The following is a 16,170-nucleotide window of genomic DNA, read 5'->3' on the forward strand; positions in this document are numbered from 1 at the left end:
AGCTCCTGTGCCTGCTGCACATGGGCACAGCTCAGAACAGAACTGCAGCTCCTGGGCTCTGCCTGCTGCACAATTCCAGCTCAGAACAGAACTGCAGCTCCTGGACTCTGCCTGCTGCACATGGGCACAGCTCAGAACAGAACTGCAGCTCCTGTGCTCTGCCTGCTGCACATGGGCACAGCTCAGAACAGAACTGCAGCTCCTGTGCCTGCTGCACAATTCCAGCTCAGAACAGAACTGCAGCTCCTGGACTCTGCCTGCTGCACAATTCCAGCCCTGGACAGCAGCTTTGAACTGAAATCACCTTTCCCCAGGTGTGTCACAGGAGGGGGTGACCACACCCTTGCCATGACAAGCAGAGACTCAATGGGAGTGGTTTCAGCAGGTGCTGGACTGGTCAGTCCTTGCAAAGTCCCTCTGAGAGATTTCAGGGTGAGAAGAACTTGCTGGAAACGGTTCTGAGCTGGAGCAGGCAGGGAGTGCAGGGAGGGAAGGGTCAGGCTGGGAGCAGCCCATGGAGGGGAGAGAAGGAGCTCCCCTGCCCTGGGAGGTGCACAGCCCTGCTGATGTGCCCTACCTGTGGCAGTGAGCAGCAGGGAGCAGTCCTGCCCGTTCAGGTACTCCATGGCCGTGATCCGCGTGTACCGCGGGTTCCCGTTGTGGAAATAATCCAACTTCTCCCCCTTCTCCCAGTCCCAGAAACTGGGGGAGCAAGAAACAAAACCTGAGTTTTCAGCTGTAAAGAGATGCACTCCTTACCCAGGCTGGGAGTTTGGCATCATTGGATTCACAACACGTGGAGTAATGATCGATTAATAATTCAGTGGGATCATGGAATTGGGTTGGAACGACCTCAAATCCCATCCAGTGCCACCCCTGCCGTGACAGGGACACCTCCCACTGTCCCAGGTTATTCCAGCCTGGCCTGGGACACTGCCAGGGACAGCCACAGCTGCTCTGGGCACCTGTGCCAGCCCTGCCCACCGTGCCAGGGCAGGATCTCAACACCTGCACCTGCAGAGAGAGCAGGACAAGGGCCCAGCTGTGTCCCCATGTCCCCAGGTGATGCTGTCCCTGGTGTGTCCCCATGTCCCCAGCCCTCACCAGATGCTGTCCCTGCTGTGTCCCCACGTCCCCAGCCCCCAGCTGATGCTGTCCCTGCTGTGTCCCCAGCCCTCACCAGATGCTGTCCCTGCTGTGTCCCCATGTCCCCAGCCCTCACCAGATGCTGTCCCTGCTGTGTCCCCATGTCCCCAGCCCTCACCAGATGCTGTCCTGCTGTGTCCCCATGTCCCCAGCCCTCACCAGATGCTGTCCCTGCTGTGTCCCCATGTCCGCAGCCCTCACCAGATGCTGTCCCTGCAGTGTCCCCAGCCCTCACCAGATGCTGTCCCTGCTGTGTCCCCATGTCCCCAGCCCCAGCTGATGCTGTCCCTGGTGTGTCCCCACGTCCCCAGCCCTCACCAGATGCTGTCCCTGCTGTGTCCCCATGTCCCCAGCCCCAGCTGATGCTGTCCCTGGTGTGTCCCCACGTCCCCAGCCCTCACCAAATGCTGTCCCTGCAGTGTCCCCACGTCCCCAGCCCTCACCAGATGCTGTCCTTGTCAGCCACGGCGATGCAGGGGGTGAAGGGGTGGAATTTCACCACGGAGGGCACTCCTGGGTTCCTGTTGAGGAAGATCTGATCGTCCAGCCGGGAGATGCCTGCAGGGACAGCACCAGCTCAGCTCCTGGGATGTCCCCAAGGCCACAGCTGTCCCCTGCCCAGCTGTCACCAGCCCTTCCCTCCTTCCAGGGGTGTCTCAGACCCCCCAGCTGTCTCAGGTGTTGAGGTGCACACCAAGGTGACAAATCCTTCATCCTTCACACTGGCAAGCAAAGAGCACGAGCCCAACCAAAGCAGGGAAATGCCAGCTTGTGCTGAGGGAAAAACCAACACCATTTCTCCAAAATATAAAATATGAAAATGCCTTTTTTTTCGGTTTTTTTTCAATCTAAAATACAGCATTCTGCTGTAGCTTGTGGATTATTTATTTAACCTTCCATTTCAGTTCCCTTAAATTTTAGGTTAATTTGCAAATGAAAAATGTATTTTCCACAGAGACCTTAAAATGATGGGTAAAGACTTTTCCCATCTTGTTTTCAGAGCAGTTTGTTATTCACAAACAGTGTTGGGACCCCTGACACTGCTGGGTTTGGCACTCTCTGAATCCACCTCACAAACCCCTAAATCCAGGAGACATCCATCCACCCCCAGTTTGTTTTAGAATGCATCAAATGCACTGAATCTAATTTTCATTAAAAGCTTGTAAGTCTCTTTTAATTCTTTTTAATATTTCACATTTTCATTATTTTTTTAATGAATACTGGCATTTCAGTCACTCAGGTCAAGCAACCAAATATGAACACTGTCAGGAAAGAGATTTAACTTCTCCAAGTAAGCATGAAAAATCCCCTTCTTTGTATTCCATCAGATCTCCCAGGCCATCTCCTGGGCTCCAGGATCATTTCAGTATTTCTCTGCTTGATGACATTCTGCAGCACAAAGCTCCAAATGCACTCAGGAGCAGCCTCCCAACGACAGGGCTGAGCCCTGGGCACTGTTCCTTCAGCACATTGGCATTTCCAGCCCTGTGTGCCTCAAAAACCTCCTGGGAGGAGCAGCCCCCATCCCTGCTCCTGGAATGGCACAGGGAGGGCACCAGGAGCTGCTGGAATTGGGGCTCCCCAGCCTCTGCTGCTCAGGGCAAAACTGAGGAATGCAAATTCCTCAGGAAGCTTCATTAGGTTCTTCTTGATTCCAGTAAATTCCTGTGCTGAGAGAATTGCAGCCCAAAGCTGCCTGAGAGCCAGCACACAAACCACAACACAAATATCCCAAACCAAATGGGACACAAGGGGCAAACAACCCCTGAGAGAGCTCAGCAGGGCAGGGGGCTGAGAGACATCCCTGAGGTGTCTCCTGAGCTGGGGGCACAGGGCCAGCAGCTCCTTGGGCTGTCCCACACCACACCCTGAGCTTGCAGCTTCAGAATAAAGAGCTGGGGGAGCAGCAGGGACACACCTGCAACAGGGACACACCTGCAACAGGGACACACCTGCAACAGGGACACACCTGCAACAGGGACACACCTGCAGCAGCAGGGACACACCTGCAGCAGCAGGGACACACCTGCAACAGCAGGGACACACCTGCAACAGGGACACATCTGCAGCAGGGACACATCTGCAGCAGGGACACATCTGCAGCAGGGACACATCTGCAGCAGGGACACACCTGCAGCAGGGACATACCTGCAGCAGCAGCTGCCCTGGACAGGGAGGAACAGGCTGCAGTGGGAGGGGCTGCCTGGGGCCATCACTAATTTGGCTCGTGGCTAATTGGGGTTTTGCAGCACACCCTGAGCGACGCACTCACCCCTGTGGATGATCTCCTGCACTCACCCCTCTGGATGATTGTTCTGCACTCACCCCTCTGGATGATTTTCTGCACTCACCCCTGTGGCTGGTGTTCTGCACTCACCCCTGTGGATGATTTTTCTCCACTCACCCCTGTGGATGATTTTTCTCCACTCACCCCTCTGGATGATTTTTCTCCACTCACCCCTCTGGATGATTTTCTCCACTCACCCCTCTGGATGATTTTCTGCACTCACCCCTGTGGATGATTGTTCTGCACTCACCCCTCTGGATGATTTTTCTGCACTCACCCCTGTGGATGATTGTTCTGCACTCACCCCTGTGGATGATTTCCTGCACTCACCCCTCTGGATGATTTTCTGCGCCTGTTTCCTGACGCGGGCGTTGCGCAGGAAGCGCCACTCGCGCTCCTTGCGGATCTGGCTCTCCAGGTCGTGCTCCTCGGGGATCTGCAGGACAGCAGCACACACACACACACACAGAGCAGTGACCCTCAGGGCTGCAGAGTGATGCCACAGTGCTCCTGCCCCTCTGAGCCCTGCAGGCTGATCTCTGAGCACAGATCTCTCTCTTAACTCTCCTCAGCTGAGAAGCATCACGTAGCAACCCCCAGATGAAAGGGGGAGCACAGCCCTGCTACAGCCAGCTCAGAACACACTGCAATCTTTCTTTTCCTGCTAATCAAGGGCTGCTGGCTGGGCAGGGCATGGCTGCATTCCCAAATCCCTGGGATGTTCAGGTTTCCTCCACTGAGCAGGAGCAGCCCTGTTTTGGTTCCCTGCTCTGGAAACCCTGCCCCTGTGTCACCTGGCTTTGATGAAACACAAAACTCCCCCTGAAACTGGAGAGTGGCCCTGCAGCCACAGCCCCTCTGAGGCATTTGCTGATATTTATTCACACCCCACAGCTCCAGGTTTCAGCACTCCACAGCTCCCCTACAAAACCTGTGCTCCAGGCCAGGACTCACAGCCCCAGGGCTGCTCCCACCGTGGATATTCCCACCCTCATTCAGAACACAGGATCAAAAGGAATAAACTCTTAAGATCTCACCTCAAACCATGTCAGGAGCTATATATGAGGTGTTTTTCATACTTAAAAAATTATCCAAGACTCCCCTGCTCCAGAACCATCCCCAGATCAATTAAGGAGCTGAGCTGCAGGGTTCTGATCCAGCTGCCTTTGATGCTGGTTGTTCCAAAGGAGTAACTTTTGGAGAAGGAAGACAAATTCCCCACAAACAAACCTTGTTTTCCCTGCATAAGAAAGTCCTTAAGTCATCTGTCACTATTACAAACCCTGCCTTCAAACCACGCTATCCTTTGGAAAACAGCTGTTACTGAGCTGGACTTCTGCTTCTGTAAAATAAATAAAAAATAAGAAGCCCACTCTCCACCTTCCCTCCTGGCAAAGAAAAAAGCACTTTATTTCAGCACAACACCTATTAGACAGGCAATGACAAATGACCCCTAATGAAAAGCAATAAACAAACCTGAGCTAAAATACATCAAAGGAATCTGAGAGGGGAGAGATGACACCTACACCTTAATGAAAATCCAGCTTCTCTGGGAATAAATTAAAGAAAGCCCAGGAAGAGTCCTTGGACCAGCAGTGCAGGGTCAGAGCTTGCAGGTAAAGGCTGTCCTGGCCCCTCTGGGGATCATCCTGCCAGTGGGGAGGGAGATCTGTGCAAAGCCAGCTCTGCTCCCTGCCCTGGCCACGCTCCAGCTGCAGGATGGGGCCAGGCCAGGCCCTTCCCCAGGCTCCAGCTTCCCCAGACAGGGAGCACTGGCACTGAACCCTCCCAGCAGAGTTCTCCTTCCTGTCCCTGTGGTGCCAGGAGGGGACAGGGAGCACTGGCACAAGGCTCCAGAGGCAAACCCAGCTCTGCCTGCTGACCATCCCTGCAGCTCTCACTGCTCTCACTGCTCACCATCCCTGCAGCCCTCACTGCTCTCACTGCTGACCATCCCTGCAGCTCTCACTGCTCTCCCTGCTCACCATCCCTGCAGCTCTCACTGCTCTCCCTGCTCACCATCCCTGCAGCACTCACTGCTCTCCCTGCTCACCATCCCTGCAGCTCACTGCACTCACTGCTCACCATCCCTGCAGCTCTCACTGCTCTCAGATCTCCCTGCAGCTCTCACTGCTCTCCCTGCTCACCATCCCTGCAGCTCTCACTGCTCTCCCTGCTCACCATCCCTGCAGCTCTCACTGCTGACCATCCCTGCAGCACTCACTGCTCTCACTGCTCTCCCTGCTCACCATCCCTGCAGCTCTCACTGCTCTCCCTGCTCACCATCCCTGCAGCTCTCACTGCTCTCACTGCTCACCATCCCTGCAGCACTCACTGCTCTCCCTGCTCACCATCCCTGCAGCTCTCACTGCTCTCACTGCTCACCATCCCTGCAGCACTCACTGCTCTCCCTGCAGCACTCACTGCTCTCCCTGCTCACCATCCCTGCAGCTCTCACTGCTCTCACTGCTCACCATCCCTGCAGCACTCACTGCTCTCCCTGCAGCACTCACTGCTCTCCCTGCTCACCATCCCTGCAGCTCTCACTGCACTCACTGCTCACCATCACTGCAGCTCTCACTGCTCTCCCTGCTCACCATCCCTGCAGCTCTCACTGCTCTCCCTGCTCACCATCCCTGCAGCACTCACTGCTCTCCCTGCTCACCATCCCTGCAGCACTCACTGCTCTCCCTGCAGCTCTCACTGCTCTCAGCTCTCCCTGCTCCCCCAGGAGCTGGAGCCAGGGCTCAGGCAGCAGCTCCAGCAGGGATTTATCAGGAAGGGCTGCTTATGTAATTCTCACCTTCCAGGATCCTTCCCAGCTCCTGCCTGCATGTTCTGCCAGCCCTGGAAATAACAGATGCTGGCTCCCGCTCTCCTTGACTCAGGACTTCCTGACAGCTGGCACCGAGGTTTTCCTGTGCCCCGTGGCTCCCAGAACAGCCCTGAGCCACCAGGGACTGCAGGGAGAGGAAAAGCTTCTGCAGACACCAGAGCTGGGCCAGGGACCTGCTTTTCCTGGCACATGGACAATTTACAGTGCAGCCTTTTCCTTCTTCCTTTATTTGATTAGATAATCAATAAATCAAACCTGGAATGATGGCTTGAAACTCAGCTCCTGATTTACACTGGAAATTAATCCCTCAGTCTTTCCAGTGAAAGCATTCTCAGGGCAAGGTCCATGAAGCAAAACTAAATTCATAAATTAAATATGACTAAGATGCACTCAGAGTAATTTTATGTTTATTCATTACAGGAACAGTTGTCTTGTCTTTCCCTGCTTATGAAGGCAGGCAGCAGCTCCCAAAGAACGACTGGAATTAAGCAGCAATGTCATTTTTCCATCAGCACTTGGTACACTTCACTCTCTGCCTTTTTCACCAGGCTGAAGCTCCCAAAAGGCAGCAGGCAGGACTGTTCCCTGGTGCTGCAGGAACAGGGGCTCCATGGAAACTCAGGCAGCACCCGAGCTGCCAGCCCTGACTGCCAGCCAGGAAAGCTCAGAGAAAGTTCTCCCAGAGGGAATTGTGCCTGTGCCCTGCACACACAGCCAGCCCAGTCCCAGCTGGGCTGTAATTCCCTGTCAGGACAGAGCAACACCTGCAGAAACTCCTGCCTGGCCTTTCAGAGTGCCAGGGAAATCAATTCTCTCCCTTGTGTGATTGGAAAGCACAGATTTGGTTGTGTTCAAGCTTCACCCCTGGCTGGTGAGGACAGCTCCAGCCAGCAGCTCAGCCCCAGGCAGGGGAATTGGCTGTGCCCTGCTCCCTGGGACACACAGAGACTCTGGGTCTGCAGGAAAGCTCCCTCCCCATCCCTCCCTGGTTTCTGGGAATTAGGAATGCTCCACCTTTTTTACTGCCTCCCCTAAAGCCATTTAGTCTGTTTTATGTGCAGGAAGTTGTAGAAAAACCACTCCCCCCCAGAGCTCCATATGTCCCCACTGCCCCTGCCCTACTCTGATTTATTTTATTAATAAAGACCCCCTCTTCCCTGGGAAGAGGTTTTCTTAGGGAGCAGACAAATGATTTTAATAAGAACTGAGAGCTCAAACATCATCTTCCTCCTCTTGTGCTCTGGGCTTGAATCAAGACCTGAAGCTCCTGTGGAGGAGAACAGCCCAGGTGGGAGCCTGGCCAGGCAGCCCAGCCCCACAGCCCAGATGTGCCCCAGGGAATTACTGGGTGGCTCCAGCAGAAAGGGAACTTCACAGCAGCTGAGGCAGTGCCAGGCAATCACTGGTGATTCCCTCTGGAAATCAAGAGCCTGCCCTGCTCCGATTTCCTCAGATTTGGGCACTCCTGAGCATTCCAGGAGTGTGGTGGTGATGGCTCAGCCCCAGCTCCCCATGAGGCAGCACTAAACCCTCCCCATGCCCACCAACAGCTGCTGTGGAGGGGCACCAGTGCAGCCTGGGCAGCCCCTGCCACCCCTCCAGGAGAGGCAGCTCCGAGCCCTGGCACCTCTGGGCTCCCTGAGCCTCCCTTTAAAGGAAGCTGCCTTTAATGAGGGCATTTACTGCTGGTCCTGTTTCACACTTGAACCTGAAACCTGAGCTTTGGCTGAAACATTCTGGGAATTTAAAGCTAAAACATTCTGGGAATTTAACAGCTAAAACATTCTGGGAATTTAACAGCTTCTCTTTCCAGTCATTGATATCTTTGCCCATCTCTTAAGAGCTCTGGCTTGAGTTTCACCTGGAACAAGATTTCAGTTCCTCTCTCAGTTCACACAAAGACAACTCAGCTACTCACTTCTGAAGAGACCTGGATGTAAATTTGTCATTTCCACTCTTATTCTTCACTATAACACAACTTATTTTTTTTCTGGGGAAAAGGGCCTTCCTTATTCCATTATTTATTTTAAAAACCAATTCATGTGTAGCCACAATGCAATTCTCTACATGCAGAGCAGCACAATCCTTCAGATGGAACAACTCTGCAGTGCAACCAGGCAAAACTGGGGATCTGGATACAGAACCTCTCCTCATTCCTGCACTTTCTGTGGACTGTGCTCCATGGGGAGCTGAGCTTTTCCCCTGGCCCTGTCCCACCCTCACTGACCCTTCTGCTCCCTCTGCTCTGACAGGCAGTCCCACAGTCCCCAGAGCAGCAGGGTGGAAGGAACCCCCTTCATTCCTTGGCCTCCCCAGAGGGCAGGAAAGAGAAGGGAGAAGGGCAGGGCTGGCAGGGCAGTGCCCAGGACCAGCAGGGCCCTCCAGGGTTACCTTCATGACGGGCTGGGCGAAGTACTTGGCGCTCCAGTCGCAGAATCCCGTCTGCACCGCGGCCGAGATGAAGCTCTTGTGTCCCACGGCATCGTCGGCATCATCGGCTGTCTGTGGGGAGGGGACAGGGCTGAGCCACCTGCAGGGCCAGGGACAGCCAGGGACACCCCTGGGACAGCCAGGGACACCCCCATGGACAGCCCCAGGGACACCCCCAGGGACAGCCTGGGACACCCCCAGAGACACCCCAGGGACAGCCAGGGACACCCCCAGGGACAGCCCCAGGGACACCCTCGGGGACAAAAAACCTCCAACACATGGCCCAGGACAGGAAACACCACACACCCAGCTCTGGGGTCAGTGTCACAGTCACACCCAGCTGTGGGGTCAGGTGTTTGTCACACCCAGCTCTGGGGTCAGGTGCTTGTCACATCCAGCTCTGGGGTCGGTGTCACACCCAGCTCTGGGGTCAGGTGTTTGTCACACCCAGCTCTGGGGTCAGGTGTTTGTCACAGTCACACCCAGCTGTGGGGTCACTCCTTGGGAAGGAGCTCATGCCCTCGTTCTCTCTGCTGGAGCAGCCCCATGGCACCTCAGCTGTGTCCCGAGGTTGTGGCGTGGGGAGCAGCGAGGATGGCTCAGGATCCAGACACAAGCTGGATGTGGATGAGTGTCTGTCCCACAGGACACCCCGAGGGAAAAGGGAAAAGCTGCTCCATTCCCTTGCAGAAACATGATCCAGGCTGCTGCCAAAGCCCAGAGGAGGGAAGGTGCTCACTTTGTCCTTGTGACACAGCTGTGCCTTGTCCCTGCTCTGCCTGCAGCCCCAGGGTCAGGATCTGGTGTCACTCAGGCACACAAATGCTTACAGAAGAGGAAGCCATGGACTCTGATTGGACACATTGCTTAGTGGCAGAAGTGAATAATGCCCTATCAAAAGCTATAAACCACAATTTATCCTGAAGAAAATAAATTAATCAATTTTTATTTGGCTGGTTAGAGGCAGCCAATCTGGATTAGCAGCAGCTGGAAGCCAACGAGGGACGCACAGAAATAAACCACAACCAACAGAAAGTGGGACAAACCCCAGCGGGGAGAAGCTGTCAGGGAAGCCTCCTCACCTGCTCTGGGCCCTTGTCAAACATTTTCCTGGTCCTGGGGAACTGGTGGGAGTGGGGGGTGTACTGCACAGCCACGGCGCTGACGCTGGGGCGCGCGGCCAGCTCCCGGCTCACCGGCTGCTTGGGCACCTCGTTGGTCAGGCTGGAGCTGCTGGTGCTGGTGGTGGGAGGTGACCCCCTGGGGGACAGAACACAGGGACAGGCTTTGGGTGTGACTGGACACGAGGTTTGTGTGTGCATTGTCTCTTTTCACTCTGTGCTGACAGGATTTGTGTTTCACTGTGGTGCCTCCTCTGCAGAAATGTCACAATTCCCACATCCCCTCCAAGGGAACTCTGTGCCAGCTCCAGGCTGAGGGGATGAACCTTCAAGCTCTGGGAACCTGTGATGCCTGACCTAAGCCACCCTGACCTGCATTTCCATGGGGGGACTGAAGACTCAAACCACTGGAATTTAAATTGGGCCCTCTGCTCCCATTTGGACTCTTACTGGTGCACACTGGTTATCCAGCAGATCTAAGGTGTGGTGCTTTCTCTTGGAGAGGAGTTTTGGGAAATGATCCCATTTTCAGCCCCCAGCTTTGCCCCCAGCACTGTTTCCCTGCAGCTCAGGCAGGCTGTGCTGTCCATCAGTTAACCCTGGCTTTTATCAGCTCCCAGAGCAGCAGGCACAGCTCAGACGTCACTGGGAATTTGGGCAGCACAGCTCAGGAAAGGTAAAAGCAGCCCAGAGTCAGCTCTTCCCTCCAGTTCACCCTCACATACCCACTGGGGCTTGTTAGTCTTTGCCCTAAAGGAAAACAGGAACTCCCCACCTCTTCCCAGAACTTTTCCACTTTTCCAACCTCCCCACTGCTGACAGGAGCCACATTCCTGTTCCTGGGATGGGGCTGGGCAGGGAGCACCCAGCCCACCCCCAGAAGGTGCTGGAAGGCCAGGCTGGACTCACCCCACTTGGTGGATGTGCATGCCCTTGTTGGTGGGGCTGGCAGGCGCCGACTGGGTCAGCGAGGAGGTGTCCAGGATGCGCTGGGGCCGAGCGTTCACCGTGGCCTGGGGAGAGCACAGGGATCTGAGCAGGGCCCAGCACGGCCAGGCAGGGCTCTCTGGGTTCAAACACAGCCCCAACACCAAAGTTTCACTGCTGGCTTTGGCAGGAACACTTACCCAGCTCTGAGCTCTGAGCAAGCAGAGCCAGCTGCAGGCAGGAGCTGCCCCAGCACCCCAAACACAGGCAGGGCACAGCTGGGGTCCCCTCGGCTGTCCAGTGTCCCCACAGCCACCAGCCTTGCCCTCATACATCCTGCAGCTCCCCTAACCCACAGAATTTGTGACCATAAACCACAAAGCACATTCTGAGCCTGCAGGAAAGGAGGCTCAGGGGGAACTTCTGCCTCTGCACAAGCCCCTGAGAGGAGGGGGCAGCCAGGGGGGTCAGGCTCTGCTGCCAGGGGACAACAGGACAAGAGGAAATGGCCTCAAGTTGTCCAGGGGAGGTTTAGGTTGGGTGTTGGGAAAATTCCTTCCCTGAAAGGGCTGTGCAGCCCTGGCACAGCAGCCCAGGGCAGGGGTGGAGTCCCCGGGGGGATTTAATTTAACAGCCCTGTGGATGTGGCACTTGGGGACATGGTCAGTGGTGGCCTTGGCAGTGCTGGGGGATGGCTGGACAGGGCTTTTCCAGCCTCAGTGACTCTGTGATTCAGCCTCAAGCCTTCCATTAAACACCTGGACAAAGGCTGGGCTGAAGCAAACTGTTCTCTCAAGGCTTTTAGATTTACAGAAAGTCTCTGGAGGCCAGCACCAAACCCTGGGTCCTTGTTGTTTGTTTTGGTGCTCACAAAAAGCAGCTCTGGGCATTCTCCAAGGCTCAGGCCAGGAAGGAGAACTGCACCATTCCCACCTGCATCAGCCACAGGAAGGCCAAGGCAGCTGAGCCTGGGGGAGGCCAGCAGTGCCCAATGAACAGCACAGAGCAGCAGCAGATCCTGAGCAGATCGTGGGCTGCCCACACACCGGCTGCTCACACCCAGCACAGCCCCAGAGCCACCAGCCCTGCTGCACAAACAGCCCTGGCTCCAGGAAAAACCTCAGCAGGACACCCTGGACTTGTTTGCTAACACCAACCACAGAATCCCGAAGAGCGGGGCTGGAAGGGACCTCTGAGACCACCCAGGCCACCCCCCTGCCAGGCAGGGCCACCTGGAGCCAGTGACACAGAAATGTGGGCGGGATATTGAGAAGGAATTCTGCCCTGTGAGGGTGGCAGGCCCTGGCACAGAGAAGCTGTGGCTGTCCCTGGATCCCTGGAACTGTCCCAGGCCAGGCTGGATGGGGCTGGAGCAGCCTGGGATAGTGGAAGGTGCCCCTGCCATGGCAGGGCTGGGATGGGATGAGCTGTAAGGTCCCTTCCCACTTATCCCACTCCATGGTTCTGCAATGTTGAGTCCCCCAGCACTCTCCAGATGTTTGGATGTTTGCCCAGCTGTTCCCACTGAAGCCCCCAGACCACCCCACACCACAGAGCTCTGCTCAGCTGTGCCACTGGAAGAAAACCTCATCTGGCCCAGCTCCAAAATGAAGCCTCTCCTTCCCTGAATTTTACAGTAATTAAACCAAAATATGAAACCCCTGGAACATTCAAGTGTTCTACATCACCTGAGGCATTTTTGTTGATGCAAGACAAACAGTTTTTGTTGGCATTCACTGGTAAATCCAACCCCTGAGCTTGCCCACACTGGGGAGGAGCAGAGTCCAGTCCAGCACTCCCTTCCACACCCAGCAACCTCCACCAGCACGAAGGAAAGGTCTCAGGACACAATTAGCAAAGATTTCATTGTCACTGATTTGCATCAGCTCCTGCCTGAGCTCCTGGCAGAGCCTGGGGCTGGTCCTGCAGCACCAGGGAGCAGGAAAGGGCAGCCCAGGGTCTGAGCCCTTCACCCCCAGGGTGGGCAGCTCAGCCTGGGCTCTGTCTGGGGTCTGTTTGGGGTCTGTCTGCATCAGAAAGGAGCCACCCAGGGCAGGTGGTGCTGGCCACAGCAAAGCCCCACATGCACAGCAGGCAGCCAGGGCTGAGCACTGTCCCTGTGCACAGAACAAAGCAGCTCTGAGCACTGCAGCATCCCCAGACAAACCCTGCCAGTCGGGTTTGCTGTTTCCCAAGGCTGCTGCAAGAGCTGGGCCTCAGGAAGCAGGGGCAGAGCAGCTGCCCAGGGCCAGGGGGAGATGCAGGAGTCCCAGCACTTGAGCTTGGGACTGGGCTCAGAGCAGCACAGCCAGCCCCAAACCTGTCAGAGCCACCACAGAATTCCCCCACCAGCCCCAGCATGTCCTAGGATGTGACAGCAGAATGGCCACAGTTCCTGCTGGCACAGCTTATCAATATCAATACTGATACTGATCCACATCTCCACAGACCAGGGAGAACTCCTGAGAACACATTTCAGCCAGGAAAAGCACATCTGGTTCTCTTTGTGTCCCTTTGAATAGCAGGAGCAACATTTCATTTTGCAAAGAGCCTTCCAAACACAGAACTGAAATAGTTTCATGCACCTACAGCAGAGGAGAGGGGAATCTTCCACCTTTTCCTCTCCTTCCTCCCCTCATTTGGCATCTCCAGCCTGTGATTTGTTGCAGCCCTGTCCCACCAGGGAAGGGCTGAGCTTGCTGCCCCCACTGCCAAGAGAATTCTCTGTCCCAAACCCAGCCCCTGCCACTCACTGGCACGTGCACTTCAAACAAATCAGGGTTCAAGCCAGCAACTATCATCTCAAGAGAAAAAGTGATTTCCAAGCAGAGATCTCTGAGGCATTAGGATGGCAGTGCACGATGCTGGCATCTCTTACTGCAGCCCAGGCTGAGCTCTGGGGCTGTTCCCCAGGTAAGAGAGCTCCCATTGCAATGGCTCATGGATGCTGCAGTGGCCAGAAAGGCTCACCCAGAGCTTTCTGTGCCCAGCCAGGGGACACACGGCGTGACAAGATGCCCTGGGGTGGCCTGGCCCAGGCAGGGGGAGGTGCTGGCCCAGGGTGGCACCTCCAGGGACATCTTGTCACCCCCAGGATGAGATGGGATGAGGATGGAGGTTTAGGCACCCAGCCTGGGCTGGGGTGAGGAGTGGCAGGGTCTGCATGCTGACTCACATGTACTAGTTCACCTGGGTTGGAGAGCCGTTGTGGCTTCAGTCTGCAGGCCAGTCCCACTTGCATTATCTAAATCAGTTTGCAAACGGATAATTTAATGAAGGATACTTCAGGTTTATCCCAGGGACTGAGTTAGACAAGTAGACTTCTAAACCAGACCCATTGTCTGAGGTCTGCACCCAATTGACACCCTGAACAAGCCCAGGCCCTCCCCCATGTGTTCACTGTACCTGATGGAGGTTCAGAGCAGAGTTTATCACTGTGAGCACTAAAAGCTCCTTGTGCAAAAGGCAGAGCCCTCCAACAGACCCATCCAGGTCAGCCTGCCTAAGCCTTGCCTAAGCATGAACAGATCCACATCCAGGGAGCTGGCAGGCACAGGGGGCAGGGACAGGCACTCACCTTGTAGGCAATGCTGTTGAGAACCTTCATGGCCAGGTCGGACACGTCGGGATAGGGGTCGGCAGCCAGGTGAAGGAGCACCCTCCAGATTTGGGTATAAACACTGTTGAAACTCACACCTACAGTAATAAAAAACACAACAAACCCCAAAGCCCTGCAGCACATGACAATCCACCAACTCCAATTCTTTGATGTGATGTGAGAAAATTCATTAGAACTCCAAACAACCCGATGACATCTCAGGGAACATCAAGAGAGGAGCTCAGAACATCCCACGTGGGCATTCTGTCTCCCTTTTGCCTGTCTGTGAACTCTGCAAGGGCTTGTGAAATCCAAGTGGGAGAAGAAAAATAAATTAAAGACTCCCCAAATTATCTGCAGTCCAAGCCCTGCTTTTCCAGGCTCCTGAAGCAAATCACCTGGAAGGGCCAAGGGGACAATGCCTGGCTTTCCTCAGCTGGAATATTTCATGGTATAAACCACAGTCAGTGCCTAATACTGCTGTGATTATTTTCATTGAATTGTTCAGGGCTTTGTCCACTCTACAAGTTTACCAAATGTTGAAAGCAAAGCTTTGGGAGTGGAGCCCTCAGGAACTCAGCCTTTCCTATTGACATTTGTATCAATGCCTCCAATTTGTTATTTAATGAGCAGATCAGCTGTTCAGTATTTCAGCAGAAGGGACTGACAGATTCAAAGTACAAATCAAATTAATAAGCACTTGCAACAACTGACAGAATTGTGTGAACATTTTATTTTGCTGCTTTTGGTGAGAGTTTGTTCTGTGCCTGCGAGCCCCGTGCGATCGTGCAACGCCCCGGCTGGGAGTGCAGCCATTTGGACAATGCTGGAGTGGCTGCACTAACAACAAAAAAGAGCTAAAATAGAGATTTCAGATGAGTCACAATCAGTGCTAAGTGACAGATCAAGCTGTTACTGCTTTTCCTCCCGTGTTTCTGCAGGCACCTAAATATAAAGTTGGGAGGGAAGGGTTCTGTGGTCACCAGCAGCTCTCACCTGGCAGAGCTGAACCCAAAGCTGCACACCAGGCTGGGACACAGCTCTGAGCCTGCCTGAGGGCAGCACGAGGCTCCAGGAGCCTGCAGGGGAACCTTCCTGTGCCCCAGGTGCCCAGAACCGCCCCCAGCTCCTCCCTCTCTCCCCTGGCACCCAAAGGATGCTCCAAGTGACTCCTGCCTGAATTTGCCCCTGGAAATCTCTCAACAGTTCACCTGGACTGTTCTGTTCGTGTGCTGGGGTGACCCAGGAGATCCTGCAGCTGATCCCAACCCTCTAAAGCCAGGGACAGGGCCTGACAAAGCAGAGAATCCCACGTGGTTGGGCCTGGGGGCACTGAGAGCCCATCTGTGCCACCCCTGCCATGGCAGGGACACCTCCCACTGCCCCAGGTTATTCCAGCCTGGCCTGGGGCACTGCCAGGGATCCCTCTGGGCACCTGTGCCAGGGCTGCCCACCCCCAGGGAAGAATTTCTCCCATGGAACCCTCCCCTCTGGCTGTGGGAAACCATTCCCTGTGTAAATCCCCCCTCCAGTTCTCTTGGAGCCCCTTCAGGCACTGGCAAAGCTGTAAAACCTCTAATGATGTAAATTGTTCTAAGGCTGTAAATTGTAAAGGCTGTAAACACATATTTATGTAATATTGCCTAATATTTATATAATACTGTAAAATTGCAAGGGCTGTAAATATATAACAATGTTAAATCCTGGAAGCTTCTATTACCAAGGAAAGACAGACTGGAGGGGGAAGGATGAAGAACTAGAAGGGAGAGAGGCAAAGTGCTACAAGGTGTGGGAGGGAAAAAGGCTCAGCTCGTGAAGCAGCAGC

General features: G+C 54.8%; 1 protein-coding gene across 4 annotated transcripts in view; it reads right to left on the minus strand.

Moving 5' to 3' along the window:
- Nucleotides 1-16,170, minus strand: part of RPTOR (regulatory associated protein of MTOR complex 1) — a 95,872-nt gene that overhangs the window by 18,064 nt on the left and 61,638 nt on the right. For 2 of the 4 annotated variants that reach the window (XM_033076737.2, XM_033076736.2), the window contains exons 21-28: nucleotides 14,325-14,443; nucleotides 13,923-13,991; nucleotides 10,730-10,833; nucleotides 9,782-9,959; nucleotides 8,661-8,771; nucleotides 3,764-3,869; nucleotides 1,590-1,704; nucleotides 578-702 (exon numbers count right to left, since the gene is read on the minus strand). In XM_033076737.2, coding sequence (XP_032932628.1) covers nucleotides 578-702; nucleotides 1,590-1,704; nucleotides 3,764-3,869; nucleotides 8,661-8,771; nucleotides 9,782-9,959; nucleotides 10,730-10,833; nucleotides 13,923-13,991; nucleotides 14,325-14,443 — 927 coding nt within the window. The remainder of the gene's footprint in view (nucleotides 1-577; nucleotides 703-1,589; nucleotides 1,705-3,763; nucleotides 3,870-8,660; nucleotides 8,772-9,781; nucleotides 9,960-10,729; nucleotides 10,834-13,922; nucleotides 13,992-14,324; nucleotides 14,444-16,170) is intronic. The other 2 variants (XM_033076739.2, XM_033076738.2) reach the window with 1 other exon arrangement.

This window comes from Catharus ustulatus, chromosome 20 (assembly GCF_009819885.2).
Source record: "Catharus ustulatus isolate bCatUst1 chromosome 20, bCatUst1.pri.v2, whole genome shotgun sequence".
Classification (NCBI taxonomy): Eukaryota; Metazoa; Chordata; class Aves; order Passeriformes; family Turdidae; genus Catharus; species Catharus ustulatus.